Genomic DNA, 16,581 nt, shown 5'->3' with positions numbered 1-16,581 from the left:
GGGGCAGCGGCTCTGCCAGGCTGCCCTGCCCTGCTCCCCGCCTCCGGCAGGCAGCCCTGGAGAAAGCAACCCCAGCGAGCTACCCGGGGAGCTCTGAAACACCAGCCGGCTCCCCAGCATTTAACAGCCCATAAAACTCAAATGCAATTAACGTGAATAAACGGCGAACTACGTCCCTTCTGGCCAGAACACGAGCCGCAGTAGCAGCTAATAACCTGATGCTGTTTATGCATTTGCACCCCCAATCTTCTTGCGATGTTGGGGCAAGGGGAGCCCCAGGACACAGCTCTGTGCCGAGGGGGGAAATGGAACTGGTTGCCTTTTGCTGGCCACCCTCCACCAGTTACAGCCAGACAGCGACCTGTGCCCAGCAGCACGCAGCCGGCCACTGGTGTGCAGGAACAAGCAAACTGGGTGTGGGGGGGCAGGCAAGGGGCTTCAGCCTGCTGGGGTGACAGCCCGGGATCAGGACTGGGCCACCGCCTCTGCAGAAGAGAGGACATGAAGCACATCCATGTGTTTCTTACTGTGTTTCAGGAGGTTGCTGCTGGCCAATACATGGCAATGAAAAATATTCTCAGGCCTAAACTACCTGATGGGAATCTAGAAGAGCTGTAGCCAGAGAGACGTAGCCAGAAGAGACATAAAGATCACGAGAAGATCTACAGTGCTGTGCTTTAATCAACAGTGCATCTTCCCTCAGCCCTCTCCCATTAACACAATAATAAGAGGGAAAAAAAAAAGGTAAATGAATACTGCTTTGTCTTGCAACACATATTCAAAAAACTATGCCCCAAGACATCATATGAAAATTTGCAGAAACAATTACAAACCAAAATGTTTTGGAGACCCACTGTGTTTTAAGCCATTTACTCAGTGAAGTCAACTTTACTCAGCTTTTAGCAGCAAACAGAGCCAAGGTACCGGTTCTATCAATTATTCTTTGAAGCTACTTTAAAATAGCAATGTGGGTCTTGCTGGTTGGATTGTATTTTGTTTAGTTCTTGTACTGCATTTCCAGGTGGCGGAGAGCAGCCGCTGAGGAAGCCAAGAGCAAGGCAGCTAGGTGGCATAAGAGCTCGCTAATCCTGGCCAGGGACCCAGCCTGCAGGAGAGGCCCTGGTGCTGCTGAGCCGCTGGGATAACCATGTTGGACAGCAAGCAGCCAGAGTCCCTCTCCATCCGGCAGGATAATCTTTGGGGGGCAAGGTGGGTCACTAGTTTAACCTGAGCTCCACTTTCTAGGCCTGCTGCAAGCCAAATTCCAGGACTACAGACACCGCACCTGAGCCAAAAGGCCCTAGTTTGGCCTTATTTCATACAGCCATGCTGGCCCTGGTGCCTTGTGCAAACAGTGGTGGGCCAGAGCAGTTCTTGAGCTTTTTTTATTTTTTTTTATTTTTTTTTTTTTTAATAGCACAGAACAAATACATACCAGAAAGACAGACTTTTGTCTATGTATTTGTGGTCTCTAGGCTGGCTTAAAGGGTACCCCCTTTCCTTGTGCGGTGCAACGGCTCCACGTTTACCCCAGCAAACGCCAGCTCTGAGAAGGGGCTCTCCTTGTTTGCCCCTGGGATTTCACAGAGGCAGACAGCAGGTCAAGGCTGCAGGCGAGTGGAGAGAACACAGAGGAGTTGATCCAGCAGCAAAATGAAACAAAATTGGAGAAGTCAAGAGACATCAGAAAGCCAAGCAGTTGGAAATGTGTCCGTGGGACCTTCAAAGCAAACACCAAACCCAGCCCCAGCAGGCGGTCCTGGACACTGGCTTAACAAAAGGCCGAGCAGGATTTTAAGGCACTTTGCAGTAATTTTCCTCAGTTTACCACAGTGCAATGCTTCCCCTTGCAAGTGAGTCCCCAAACAGCTCTGCCTGTAGGATCTTTATTACACATGAAGAAATAACATCTACTCCTGCTAGGCCCTCACGTTACCACAGGGAGCCGGGTCGCTGGAGAGCAACTACAGACTTGGCAGACGTCGAAGCCCTGAAAGACGTTCTCCTGGGGGTCCAACAAGCAGGAGACTAACCGTACCTTTCTGTGGAAGCGACAGGCTGGAGTCAAATAGCTTTTAAAAGCATTTAGTTAAACTGAAACGCAGGCCACCTCTGTGGAGTTTAAAAGGAGCGCCTTATTCTGCTTTAGCTCTGATCTGTTCCTAATCAACTTAAGACAAATTTATCTTAAGCCAGATTTACGCCTGTTAAAAAGGATCCACATAGCCTTTTGCTCCGGAATTGCCGCACTGATTTTTACAGGAGCATCCACTACTCAAAGCAGGCGGACCAGTTTCCAGTAACTAGCTGCAGACTGAAACCCAAGCCCATTCACACAGGCATTCATTAACCCTCCTCCAAGGGGCAGAAAGCATTAAGATATGCCTCAGCTCACAGCAGGGAAGGAGAGCTCAAGGATTACAAAACCAAGCCTTGCTGCCAGGCCGTGCCCCTCGACATCGCCTTACGAACAGTGACATCTATACGGGAGATGCCAGCCACGTCCGACACCTCACGTCGCTCCGAGCGAGAGCTACCTCAGGACTCCAGCACCGCATCAGCACGTAAAACAGCAGCCAGAGATTAACTGCTGTCCCAGTTTCTCAGAATAAGCAAGATTAACACATAGATAGTCCCAGCAGCCACCAGTATTAGTAACTCAGATTTGCTTCCAGTAAGACGATAGATCAAGTGGCTGAGAGAGGTTTGGGCAACAGCTATTGCCTTTAACAGCACTCTTGAAGTACAAATTCTAATTGACATGCTTCCAATCCATTTGTTATATACACTGCACCACTGCTGTTCACTGGGCATTTAAATTTGCAATAAGCAAATGAGCTCTCAAAGGACTTGGTGCTTAAGACTGTTTTACACAAGAGTCCTGAGCATCCACCCAGTTCTGTACTGGGCTTTGACACCAATTTACTTAACTCAAACTGGAGCCAAGGGTGAGGGACAGAGGAAGAAAGGGATGAGGGCAGGAGGAACAGACAACCAAGGACTACAAATCTGTTAGAATATGGATTATGGGAGTCTCAAGGTAGAAGCAGATGTGAATTTAAACTCTTGTCAAGATGGCAGAAATAAACTACTGCAGCTCTTTGCACTCGCAGCAATAGATGTTCCCTAAGCATCCCTATACCTCTAAAGCTGCAGGACACTCACACTGGAAGGGGAGAAGAGGAGGGAGAAGCATTCTTTGCTCTGGACACATGGTAGTTTGCATCCTCACCTTTATATTCAGTTCCACACCTGTCATGCCAAAGACATTTAAAATAAGTTTCAGCCACAAATAGCAAATATTAATGGATCTAACATCACTGATTCAGAGTAACGATCACCACACTGGCTTCCACAATGACAGAAGTTGCCTTTCTTCCCACTCAAATTTATATTCACATCTCATTTTTTTTTTTTTTAACATGAAGCTGAATAATCAATGCCTGGAAATTAAAACAAGTAGAGATATAAAATGACTTCGAGGAACGACTTTGAGCCAACGTGTTTGGCACAGAATCAAACCTCTTAAACACCCAGATCTGGGAGAAGTAGGCAATAATTAACAAAGAGCTCACCAGCTTGCAGCAATCTTCCCTAACCGAGCCTGCAGCCTCCTGGCTGCTCCCCGCAGTGCTCTACGGGAAAGAGGAAGAAAGGGATGAGGGCAGGAGGAACAGACAACCAAGGACTACAAATCTGTTAGAATATGGATTATGGGAGTCTCAAGGTAGAAGCAGATGTGAATTTAAACTCTTGTCAAGATGGCAGAAATAAACTACTGCAGCTCTTTGCACTCGCAGCAATAGATGTTCCCTAAGCATCCCTATACCTCTAAAGCTGCAGGACACTCACACTGGAAGGGGAGAAGAGGAGGGAGAAGCATTCTTTGCTCTGGACACATGGTAGTTTGCATCCTCACCTTTATATTCAGTTCCACACCTGTCATGCCAAAGACATTTAAAATAAGTTTCAGCCACAAATAGCAAATATTAATGGATCTAACATCACTGATTCAGAGTAACGATCACCACACTGGCTTCCACAATGACAGAAGTTGCCTTTCTTCCCACTCAAATTTATATTCACATCTCATTTTTTTTTTTTTTAACATGAAGCTGAATAATCAATGCCTGGAAATTAAAACAAGTAGAGATATAAAATGACTTCGAGGAACGACTTTGAGCCAACGTGTTTGGCACAGAATCAAACCTCTTAAACACCCAGATCTGGGAGAAGTAGGCAATAATTAACAAAGAGCTCACCAGCTTGCAGCAATCTTCCCTAACCGAGCCTGCAGCCTCCTGGCTGCTCCCCGCAGTGCTCTACGTTCCTGTACATGGCCGCCTTTGCCAAGGCTTTTGATGGTGTGGGTGGGAGAAAAAGGGGAAAACCTGCTCTTTTCACCAAAGATAGCATGAAATCACATGTCTGTCTTCCACAGTAACAGCATTAAAGGAGCACTCCTTCCTCTTCCTCCCATTTCAACTAAATGTGTTTTGAGACTCCTAAAGGAGAGTTGCCAAGTCCTGACGCTTTCCGAAGTTGTGGTCCATTGTACCGGAAGAAGTTGAGATCAAGGTCTGTCTAAACCTATGACTCAAAACCACCTTACCATGCTCTTCAGGAAAAGCCAGTTTGAATTCAACGCAATTTAGAACTAGGGAAGGGAAAAATAGTCTCAGATTTGACCATCAGTAAGCTTTCATTTAGGAAAGAATTAAACCAATCCAAATCACATGAACATGATAAAGTGCCTGCTGGATGTTCTCAGGCAAACTTCTCTCCCTCCGCCCCCAACCCGGCAGTTACTCCTTAGCATCCAAAGCAGAATTACTTGCACTTTTTGAAAGTGCAGTTGAAGTCTGGCATAATACAGTGTCAAGCTCCTACAACACTGATAAACAAGTGATCACCTCAATCAAAACGAGACTTAACAGGCTTGCAAAGTGTTTCAGGCAGCTAGAACAGCATGAAGCATTCTGCAACCAAGAACCAAGTTCTTGGACTAAGTGCTGACAATGCATGAATGAAAAACAGCAACAAGACTTAACAAACATGATTAATATTATCCAACTGCTTTGTTATAAATATATTATATACATTCAAACATCACATTAAAATATTATTCCATTACACCAGAAGAGATTAAGGCTTTATATTATTTACAGAAACAAGCAAGCACCTTAAAAATAAAAACAAAAAACAAAAAAACCAAAACACCAGTCATTAGCATTTCCCTTCTAACATACAGGTTTGATACCTTGAGCTCTTGAGTACAGCTATTTGCAATGTGCCCAATGCTAGAACTATTTTAAACATTTATTGTCAGGGTAGGGAACACTTAATCGACGACTCATCAGTGAGCACTCCACATGAACAGACCCGAGCATGTCTTGTACAGGATGCCCTCCCTCTCCTCAGAGGCTCGTTGAGTTGAAGGCTTATGCAGAAACGGTTTGCTCAATTCCACGTAGAGAGTAGAACAATTTTATTTTAAGGGAAATTGAAGACACTTGAGGATTCGTGGCCCATTAGTGGAGTGGGATTGTTGAAGTCTGTTCCACATTACATCAATTAGATTTAACATGATAGCAAAGACAGAGCTGTAAGTTTATCAATCACTAAGTGCATTGAACAGTGATGATTTTATAGGCTTCCATTACTCTGACACACTGTTTTCATGCAGTGTACTTGGACTCAAACATGAAGTGACAAACTGTTGTCACCATTCCCCCTATAGGTCTTAGGCAACAAGCTGTTCTTGAAGTGTTAAATAATGTTGATACAACACATGTTTACTACGCCACCATGTACCAATGGAGTGACTGTCCTGCCTTCCGGCTTGCCTGATAGCCTTACGAGATACAGTAATGAAGTATTTTCTAAGATGTAAGCAGACATGGCTAAAACGAAAAGGTGCTCAGTAAGAGTAATCATCTTCATTTCAAGTATTGTTTTAAGAATTAGTTCTTTTCATTACAGTCTGTGTTAACACTTTTTAGTTTGTGCTTTAGAGTCTGTTATTTCTTTGCAGGTCTTGAATTTGGCTGATGGCTTTATATTTAAAAAAAAAAAAAAAAAAAAAAAAAAAAAAAAAAAAAAAAAAAAAATACCCCAACATTGGCAACGAGTTAAGGATTGAAGAAGGCTGGCAAAAGTTATTTAATTTTCTGAGCCCATTTCATGTCATCTGCTCTTGGTTTCTCCCCAGTAACTCCTTGGATAATGTTCTCCAAACACCTCCAGAATCTTATCTTCTCTAATGGATAGTTCAGCCAACCTAAGTGATTGCAAAGGAAAAAAAGGATTAGTTTGTCATAGCATCCAAAGTTCAATGTCTTGCAATATTTATTTAATAACATTATTTAAATTAAACACAAGGTAAATGTAAAGGGAGTTCAGAGGCAGGCTACTCTATGACCATTGCAAAGCTATCAGAAAAGGGACCATCAAGTTGAATGATTTGTGTCAAAGACAGACATTTGTATTAGTGGAACCTTAGATTTAGTACTGAAATTTAAGCAGCCAAACAAAAACCCCAACCCAACAATTTCAGCTATTTTTCCCAGATTAGTTTCCCCATCACCAAAGCCAGCTCGGCTTTTCCCCATGTTTCTCATTAGGTAGTAGAGCAAGAAAGTAAATACACACAACATTAACAATGCCATAGTTTCTAGAAAAAATGAAATTATTAAAAAAACCCAAAACAACCCTCAAGATTTCTGTTTGGGACCTAAATACCACTGAGGCCCAGCAAACCGAAGAAAAATTTAAGAAAAACTGAAAGGTTTTTCTTAAATAAAGCCTCAAGTTTAGACAGTTCCAACATCAATTTTCATTTTTAAGGTACTTGAATGTATTATGCTCTCCCTGGGCAAAATTAAAGTTGGCGTAACTGATTGCTAATTAAATAAGTGATGGGGAAATCTTGTTTTAGTACCACGCTGCATTTAATGGTGGCTGACGTTGGACACTTCCTGGACTAAAAGGGCAGCACCGCTAGCAGCACACTCCCAAAGCTGCACAACTCTGCCAGCCGAGCACTTCTGCTTCCCAGTAACCAGGAAGGCTGTAACAGGTTGATACGGGACAGGCTTTTACCATTTTCTGTACAAATGGCACTAAGTGGGATCATGTTCTGCATGCAACAGGAGTTTACCGCATCTTTCCTAGCCTACAGATTTTGGGTATTTTGAATGCTTTGCAGAAATGTTGCAGTGTGCAGGCTGAAGCTGGAACTCACACAGGCCTCACCCTGAATTCAGAAGGGCTTCACATCTCACTTTTAGGATATTAATTAGTACATTAATTTTCTGATACTGTATTTTGATGCCAACCTAACTACATGTAACTGACAGGAGTGCATAGAGAGGCAATTTCACAGGGTTTCATTACAATGTATTATACGGTAACTTTAGGCCTCTGGTTTATTAAGCATTGTAAAACTAGGGAAGCCAAAAGAAATCAGCACCGGGAAATGTTATTTTCCCATAGAAGTTCTCCTACAACCAGCAAAAGATGGGTGTACACAGGGTTACACTAGTTATCCCACACCTACAGAACACTTCTGTAAGCACAGATGCTATACTTAACTCCATGTACATCTCTGGAAAAGGGAAAAAAGTGTAAGAAAGCGAAACCAAAGGAAAGGCAGGAGAGAAGTTGTTACTGCAACAGCGAGCTAGCAGCAGCGGTGCATGTTAGAGGAAAGAGCCAAAATGCAGGATAGCATGAGCAAGACTGGATCACGGGAAGCTGCCGCAGAGAGCTCTGCTGGGACCGAGTACCATCCCTACAGCGGCGGCACAGCCAGCAGAAGGAAACATCTGCTCTTGCTGATGTGGTCTTAGACTATGGGTATAGCTATTACGGGACAGAAATACTAAAGGGAGAGAACATTCAGGATATTCACTGCTGAAAAATATCCTATTTCTAGATCATTTCTAATCAGACACAGCTACAGCTTTAGCAATCTATCGGAACAGGTGCCTCCTGTTTTCAGCCACCTTCTGTAGCTGTACGTGACCTTTCCTAGCTCACCTGCGACCCTGCAGCTCCGCTCAACTCGCTCCGTACTGACGCCCTTTAGGATGTCAGCCCATGCAATTCTCATTAACACAGCCCTCACCCCTCAAGGAATGGACGACTCCTTCCTGGTGTCTAAAAATGGCAGTCAGTGCGTGAAAGTTTTGACATTGGGAATGCCAGAGCACTGTTATCGGACACCTTCCCTGGCCATGATACAGCAGCAGACCTTTATGTACACAGGTCAGCTCTGAAACCAAGGATACTCTGGGCACTTGGCTGCCTACTCTTTAGCCAGGTCACTAACAAGTGCACTACAATAACTAGTCCATATATACTCGGTAAAGGCCCCTTTTAAATAGCACACTGACTGCATATTTCTGTCTTCCTCCTCACTTCTACCCTAGAAGAGAAAGAATTAGGGCTGCAGAAACACTTTGCTCCACTGGAAAATCCAAGTATAAATCTATCATGCTGTGTTATGTCAGACTCATATGGTATGAACACTTACAGAAAGCATGGGGTGGACAGAAGCACAAGCTATTTTTTTTTTTAAATAAGAAAAAAGGCAACTATCCCAAGACTGCTAATAATGGTCAGGCTTAAACTTCCAGGACATTGTAGGACTGAAAACAAAGCTCTTAGGGTGGCAAGATTTTTGCCATCATCTGTCAAGTGACGTCTTCTTAATCGTACTGTGTTTTTACGTGGTAAAAGTCATGAGAACTAGATTTGTTTCTTGGCAGAGATTTCAAAACTGATATAAACTGTTTGGCAAAACCAACAACAGAGTGAAGAACCACAGTGGTTTATTTCCACCTATCTGATTAACTTGGTAACTTATTCAGGATTGTGCAGCACTGGTGACCAAGTATACCTGCCTGTACAGTGGGCATAAAATTAAATATAGATATAAGAGGAACCTAAAGCCAGTTTTCTGCAAGCCTGTCCACTCCTCTGCCCCAAACCAGAATGAATGAATGCTGCAAATCCAGAAGCCTTGCTTTAAAAATGAACATTCAGGGTAAGCTGCACTTGCAGATGATACACTGTTTTCAAGGAACAGCGGCTTTAAGGCTTTAACGAACAAAATCCATTACTAGCATGAGATCACCAAGATATCATGCAGTCAGATCTCAGTACCACTGACTACCCCATCAGGCTGAAAGTTACCTTTCAGCCAGTCGCAAATCTTCCCCCCGCATTTTTTATGCAACAAAACCAACTATAGTTTTGCTCAGAACTTGTGCAGCCAAGGTTAACATTCTCCAGGTAATTTTCTAAGTATTTAACAGGCTGTCACTAAATTACATGCTGCCAGGTGAATTGCACTAGACTATTAGAGAGAGCTTGCAGTATGAACCAGGTGGCAGTACCAGTTGTAATGCAGAAGTAAGTCTCGTGTGGAGACACGTGATGGATCCTGTGATGCTTCCGTGGCAGGATAACATGCCAGTCCTGTAGAAATATTACCCAGCGTGGAAGACCAAAGTACGTGTGAGACCACTTGTGAATCTGGTTCGTCATGGTTATGAAGATGATAAGGGCAAAGACATAACACTCCCAAGGACATGTTTCATACAATGCCTCTGCAAAACAAGATGTGTATCTTTAAATACCATTTATGAAAAGGTAAATTTCTACCAGGAAAATGAAGTCTTGCCCAGACAGAGCTGCCTGGTGCTGCAGGAACTAACAACGGCCTCACTGAAGCTGCTTTGGCAAGGTGTCACGAGAGCCAGGGAGCCATAAGCAATTCCAGAACGTCGTAAGACAGGCTGGTAAGTGCCAACATCTGTCAACTCGCCATAAACTGGAAGTTAAACTCAGAGTTTACCATCTATACAATTAAATTAATCCTCTAATTCTTGCACTTCTAGCTTGCAAATAAAGTACTTCTACAGAGAGATGAAGCATATTTATACACTTGAGAACAATGAGTTTCCCTATATGTACAGTTTGATCCCTCTTATAAAAAGGGTATTTACTGTAACTTCTAATGCTTCATTGCAAGACTGCTCAGGCACAGGTTCTCTATTGAGCTAGAGAATCTAGCTGCCCTGCTTTCTAGTTGCTCCACCTTCAAGGAAAAAGAAACCCAAACCAACCTTCCCTCCCTCCTCCCAGGAGCATCATGCTTCCAACAGCTATTACTTGTCATCTCGCATTCACTGATTTCTCCTAGCCTCGCACAGACAAATGTTTGTTTAAATATCAACAAAAAATGCTAAATCCATGTAAGTCAGAAGTAACAGCTTACCTGGGGAAAAAGAAACAAATTTGTATGCCATGTTTGCCAACGGGACTAGCGTCATAAGGCAGTTGTCTCCATTGGTCTCTATAAAATCATGTCTGGTAATTGCTGTGGGGTCAATATGATGTTCTCTAAAGGGTCTGATGAAAGCCTGAAAAAACAAATTGATAAACACGACACCATGGCTCAATAATGATCTTGGAAAGAAAAATACAAAAACCCCAAAAACCCCTGCATGCTCTTCAAACCTGATGACTGAGTTTCAGAGAGTTCCACAGTACAAAGCACATAAGTGGGAGTCAAACTTTTGTGATGGTAACACTTCAGGTAATTTGATCTACATTTGTGAAGCAATTCAGTTCCCAGACTTGAATCCAGTTTTTCACTGCTTTTCAGTTTTATTCTTAATTTTCACTTAGGACCTTTAGTCTCTAGATCTCAAAACCAAAGCATCAGCATCCTAATTTCACAGACAGTATTTGTGAAATTCACAAATATAACTCACTTGCTAAGCAGCACACACCAAGAAAATACTAAAACCCAAAAAATTCAGCCTAGCATTTTGTATGGATTACAGATGATAGCATTAACAGACTAAATGCAAGTTAAATGACTAGACAAACCAATGTAAGTCAAATAGAACATAAGAAAAGTCTCCCCTAGGAGTAGAAATCACATCTGCATATACAATCCCAGAGGAGAGAGAGTGAAAGTGATAGGTAGGACTGGGACAGTAAAACAAGTACACTTCTTTGCCTTTTGCACACATATCCTCTACAGTCTAGGCAAAGGTGTCCTGATCAGTCTGAACTCTTGTTTATTTAGTCCATAGTCTCCTGCAGTGTTTTGTTGGGGTGGTTTTGGTTTTTTTTTTTTGAACTATGGTCCAGAGATACAAGGATTCAAGGACTACTAAGTCTATTGAAGGTGAACAAAAATAAGCCTAAAACCAACAGCCTTAATTCTTCTGTTCTAATTCATGTATTTCAGGATAATTACAAGGACTATCCCATATACTTTTTTTCTTTTAATAGAAAACCTTCTAATATTGCACTGTGAGGAGTAATTAATGGTAGCTATGAAGAAGTTTATTTTAAAAAACAGATTATTGCTTATTATAGAAGTCAGTGCAGCTTCCGCTAAGCACCTGGCATTTGTAGCTGCCGATGTATAGTACATCTCAAATCTACATCCTCAGTCATCACCATTCTAACTCTACTACATTTACAATAGGGGCCAGCAGCAGAGAGAACTGGAAAGATTTCTTCATGTTTTTACAAGGCAGCTTTTTGAGAGTTTAGCTATGGGAATAGCTCTACACACCTCTACGTTTATTGGCCTTTGGGAAGATCTATGCTACTCCAGCCAGGTTTCTACGCTGGCAGTGTCACAGGCCATTCCCGCAGTCCCTTGGGAAGGTCTGTGAACACTGGTATTGCAAAACTGTGTGCAAAGCTTAAACAAGGTGATAAAATGGAACAGTGTCACCTTGCACGTGTCACCTAGGCCGAGCGTAAACATGGCACTTTACCAGTGACACACCGTGCCACTTAGGGGAGGAGGGTTCTGGGGGTGGTTACATTGGCAAGACTGCAAGAAAGATACAGCTTATATACCCTGTCCAACGCAGCTGGGAATACTGGAAGTGTTTCGTAACTTTTTCAAGCTTAAGGATAAGAATCTCAAACCTTTCCAACTATGGGTAGCTCCACAGATCCCCAGGTATCTGCTCCCCAGTGAAATAATCCTGATAGAAAGTCAGCTGTAATAACTCCTGCAACTTGAACGAGGAGAGAGACAGTTAGATAAACACAAACATTTTTACTGATGTATTCACATTTTATACTTGTTTTACAAGTTTACTTGTTTATCTACCTCTAACTTAGATATTTACAACCACACGAGATCCACCCAATCTGAATAAACATAAGGTCAAGCAACTAGGAAAAAGAGGTTAACAAGACACCATTTGGATGATTACAATCTTCATTAAACCTATAGCAAGGTTTTGTGTTTAACACCTCTTCTACAGAAGAGCTTGACAAATCTTTACAATTGCTGGTATGGAAAATACTCGTAAGTTAGAACTGAATCACTTGGATCTGCCCACCCTCTTCTTCAGTAGTGTTTAACAGATTACTTGGCTATAAAATAACTGTTAAAGCCATCTCAGCAGATAATACTACCTGCAGACCCTTCCTCTTCTCCCTTGGTCCCTTACGTCTGTAAGCAAGAAGCACTGAACTCCAAGGACTACAGGTAAGAACTAATTAAGCAGCCACTCCTGGGTACAGCAATACTATTTACAAAATAAGATCAGAACATCAAATGACTTCAAGACTGTGGCACCTGCAAAGCTGTAGGCAAGGCCTCAGAAACCATGCTAACAACTCTCTGTAAGGGCATTGTACGCTTGCGGTATTTCCACACTAATTGAGATACACCATTAAAAGGAAGATGTCACAACAAGTGTGAAGATTTTTCTAGCTGCCAACCACAATAACTTTAAAACTGCTGTCAAGTAAAGGTGATTTTCAGTTCTTGCATGTAAAGCCCTATATTTGCCTTCATGTCCTGGATAATCTACCTATCCAAGTTTCTGGCTAATCCTGACATTTAAAAGTAAGGATGTAAGAGATGTTATTTGATCAGAACGGCTGTACATTCTGCAGTCAGTCATAGATCTGTCAGATGGTGTTTAACCTATCTCTCTCCATCTGCAGAAGTCATCCAACCCACAGGTTCCCAATCCCTTTAATACTGAAGCCTCCAACACAATTTGAGGCACCCTCCCTCATGAGCTCTGCTGCCAGGCTCTTTATGCTTTTGAGGAAGAAAATTCAGTGAAGATTGATGAAGAAGTTCCCCAATTTTTAACAGAGAGGCTGGGGGAATGTGGGATACAGCATAGCGATATGGCTACAGCAACACAGCAAAGAGCGAGATACTGCCTGGCAGTCAGACCCTGCCCTTTAAAGAACAGAGACATCAAGAGGCACCAGTTCAAGCCTGAACATCTTGCTCTGAGCAGGCTTCAAGAGACATTAACCAGGTCTGGATGTCTAGATTTGCTGAAGAATGAACCAGACTAAGAATTTGGATTCTTTTTTCACCGCAGTGCTGTCCCTTCAGGTTAATAAAAATATCAGAAAGATTTTTCTGAGATTGACCACCCGGTGAATACATATACAAGCATACTGGGTGATTCTCTGTGGAGCCAGCATTCAGGCTCTGAAAGGGGAAGGCAGCACACGCTTCTTACCTGCAAGTCTGGTTAAAAGAATTCAGTAGAAGCACGACCCAGATTTCAAAATAGCTACTACTGCATACTGTCCAAATACGATATACCTGGGAATTGATAGCATGTGACCTCAGTGCAAATCCCTCAAAATCATAGAATCATTAAGGTTGGAGAAGACCTTTAAGATAATCATGTCCAACTGTCAATCCAACACCACCATGCCCACTAAACCATGTTCCAAAGTGCCACGTCTACACATTTTTTGAACACCTCCAGGGATGGTGACTCCACCACTTCCCTGGGCAGCCCCTTCCAGTACCCGATAACACTTTCAAGTGAAGAAATTTTTCCTCATATCCAATCTAAACCTCCCCTGGTGCAACTTGAGGCCATTTCCTCTCAACCTATCACTTGTTGCTTGGGAGCAACACCCCCCTCCCCAGTTCCCCCCTCCTGTCAGGCAGTTGTAGGGAGTGCTAAGGTCTCCCCTCAGCCTCCTCTTCTCCAGGCTGAACACCTCCAGCTCCCTCAGCCGCTCCCCATCAGCCTTGGGCTCCAGACCCCTCCCCCGCTTTTCATTGCCCTTCTCTGGACAAGCTCCAGCCCCTCCACGTCCTTCTTGGAGTAAGGGGCCCAACACTGAACCCAGCATTCGAGGGGCGGGCCCACCAGTGCCCAGTACAGGGGGACGGTCACTTCCCCACTTCCGCTATTCCTGATACAAGAATCCAGGATGCTGTTGGCCTTCTTGGCCACCTGGGCACACTGCTGGCTCATATTCAGCTGGCTGTCAAAAACCACACACGGGTCCTTTTCCGCTGGGCAGCTTTCCAGCCACTCTTCTCCACACATGTAGCATTGTATGGGGTTGTTGTGACTGAAGTGCAAGACCTGGCACTGAGCCTTGTTGAACCTCATACAGTTGGCCTTGGCCCATCAACCCAGCCTGTCCTGGTCCCTCTGTAGAGCCTCCCTGCCCTCCAGCAGCTCAACACTTCCACCCAGTTTGGTGTCACCTGCAAAGTTACCAAGGGTGCACTTGATCCCCTCATCCACATCACTGATCATGCCATACAAAGTTCATGCCAATTAAAGCACTATATACTGATCTTGCAGTCTATTCTTAAGTGAGTCACAAGAGAAATACAAAGATTGTGTGTTCAAAACACGTTTCAAAGCAGCTCAGTTCACAATTCCCTACTCTCATTTGGAGCTCAGAGCACAAGGCACAGTCATGTACTATTGGCATGCCCGGCGTTCTCAGAGAAGTCTGTGGGGCCATGCAAACCAGAGGAGTAGTCACAGGGCCAGGCCAGAGTGTCTGGAACATAGTTACAGAAATCAGGCTGTTTACAGAGTTGCTCAGTGTAACATAGTCTTTGCACCAGAAACAGCAGGGAGTTGCAAAACCAGAGGCGATGCAGGAAATTTATTTTTTGCTCTGCCTGCCTCACCAACTCTTCTTCAGGTGCCTGTGAAGCTAGGAGAACACCTGGCTTTCTCCTCCACTAGCCAGCTTTTGTTTCTCTCCATGTCTGAAGACTTTCTTTGAGCACAGCTTCTCATTTATAGTATTAAAGCTTTTTGTGATGGGCAGGTACCCCTCTGCCTGCTAAGATGTTAGGCAAGACAATTCCAACTCCCTTGTAATCCAAAACAGAAGTTAAAATCGTTGGCATACTGGTTCATCTTGCTTTGACTCCAAGGCATCTTGTTACTCGTCCCTCCCCCACAGAAACTTAAAGCAATCTGAGATATGCTGGGAAACAAAACAACAAACGTGCATCTTTCCCCATGAATCACACAACTTTATCTGCCTTGGCCATGATCTGGACTTTGCCTGATTTTCCTACTCTAATCAGGACACTTAGGTCAGCTGCCTTGAGAGTCCAGTTTAATGAAGTTCTTGTAACCTTAGCAGGATTGCTAAAGTGCAGATCATTTTTAGAACATGAAAGAGGACGAGGTTGTTGTGTTACTATTGATCAAATGTTCTTCATCTTCAGGACTTTTTTTTTTCCGCACAGCGCATGCAGCACAGCCTATTTCAGATCCACCCCTCCCTGTGGTTTCCTTTCGCTTAGCTGATCCCTCCCCTCTGCAGTCCTTCCCCTCGCCTTTCACTTTCGAAAAGGGAAAAGAAATAAAATCAGGATTAGTGTGGCCCCTACCACCCCAAAAGGCTTTTTTTTTCATATTATAAATCAATCCCCACTGTCGAGTCCATTATTTAGTTGGCCTAAACTCTTAAATACAGCAGGAGACACTTCATCCTTTATCTATCACCTTACTGTACTCGACAGCTTATTTTTTATAAGCAGTAAATTTGGTCCGCTTTGTTTTTGTTTCAGACCACACGTGTAAGCTACAGCGAGACGGGGTGGAGCACAAGGGCTTTTAGATCTGCACCTGGCAGCTGAAAGAGCAAACAGCCTTGATTCAGGGGGAAGATACCCAAACAACGCTTCACTTTGCAACAACTAAAATACCATTCTTGCTGAGGTAATCACCCTATTAACCCGCATCGCCTCCAGCGCGCTGCATTATCCGAGCTTGAAATAACAGCAGGAGGAACAACAAAAATAAGAGGCAAAATACTGACAGTTCAGTAGATATTTCGCATGTTGCTTTGATGTCAGCTGGTAGAAAGCTAAGAGGAAAGAATGAAGGGTGCCTGAAGCAGTGCATTATACTAAGGCAGGCTGAAAAAAACCCCTAACCACCAGCAATCGTGTTTCAGCTGTATGGCAGACGGGCTTGCTCACTCTTCAGCAGTTGTGTATGTGAAAAACTGTGGACTATAATATTGTTTATTAAGATTTATGTTAAGCCCAACAAGGATGGTATGAATCGTGGTTTAATCATTCTCCCTGGTTAACTACACTGTTGTCAACCATTGCCGGACCTCTAATATTGTTGATGCTCACTCTAACCTTTGGGCTTTGCATCTTGAATAGAGTGATTAGATTAGTAAAGAGTAGATTAGAGGCGGCCCATTTAATGCTGTTAAAAAGGCGATACGAACACCTAGAGGATGATAAAACCAGTAAGGGAGAGACTC

The 16,581-nt window shown here is 43.4% G+C and overlaps 1 protein-coding gene across 1 annotated transcript in view; it reads right to left on the bottom strand.

Moving 5' to 3' along the window:
* Positions 1-3,673: 3,673 nt before the first annotated feature.
* The window catches only part of PEDS1 (plasmanylethanolamine desaturase 1), a 55,375-nt gene continuing 42,467 nt past the window's right edge, over positions 3,674-16,581 (bottom strand). Inside the window, exons 3-7 of the mRNA XM_035900843.1 lie at positions 11,968-12,059; positions 10,286-10,430; positions 9,402-9,614; positions 6,098-6,280; positions 3,674-6,064 (exon numbers count right to left, since the gene is read on the bottom strand). Coding sequence (XP_035756736.1) covers positions 6,159-6,280; positions 9,402-9,614; positions 10,286-10,430; positions 11,968-12,059 — 572 coding nt within the window. The 3' untranslated portion in view covers positions 3,674-6,064; positions 6,098-6,158. The remainder of the gene's footprint in view (positions 6,065-6,097; positions 6,281-9,401; positions 9,615-10,285; positions 10,431-11,967; positions 12,060-16,581) is intronic.

This window comes from Egretta garzetta, unplaced genomic scaffold, assembly GCF_000687185.1.
Source record: "Egretta garzetta isolate BGI_Z169 unplaced genomic scaffold, ASM68718v1 scaffold188, whole genome shotgun sequence".
NCBI classification, from domain to species: Eukaryota; Metazoa; Chordata; class Aves; order Pelecaniformes; family Ardeidae; genus Egretta; species Egretta garzetta.
Note: the sequence above shows the minus strand (reverse complement) of the source record. Positions and strands in the feature narration are given on the sequence as shown.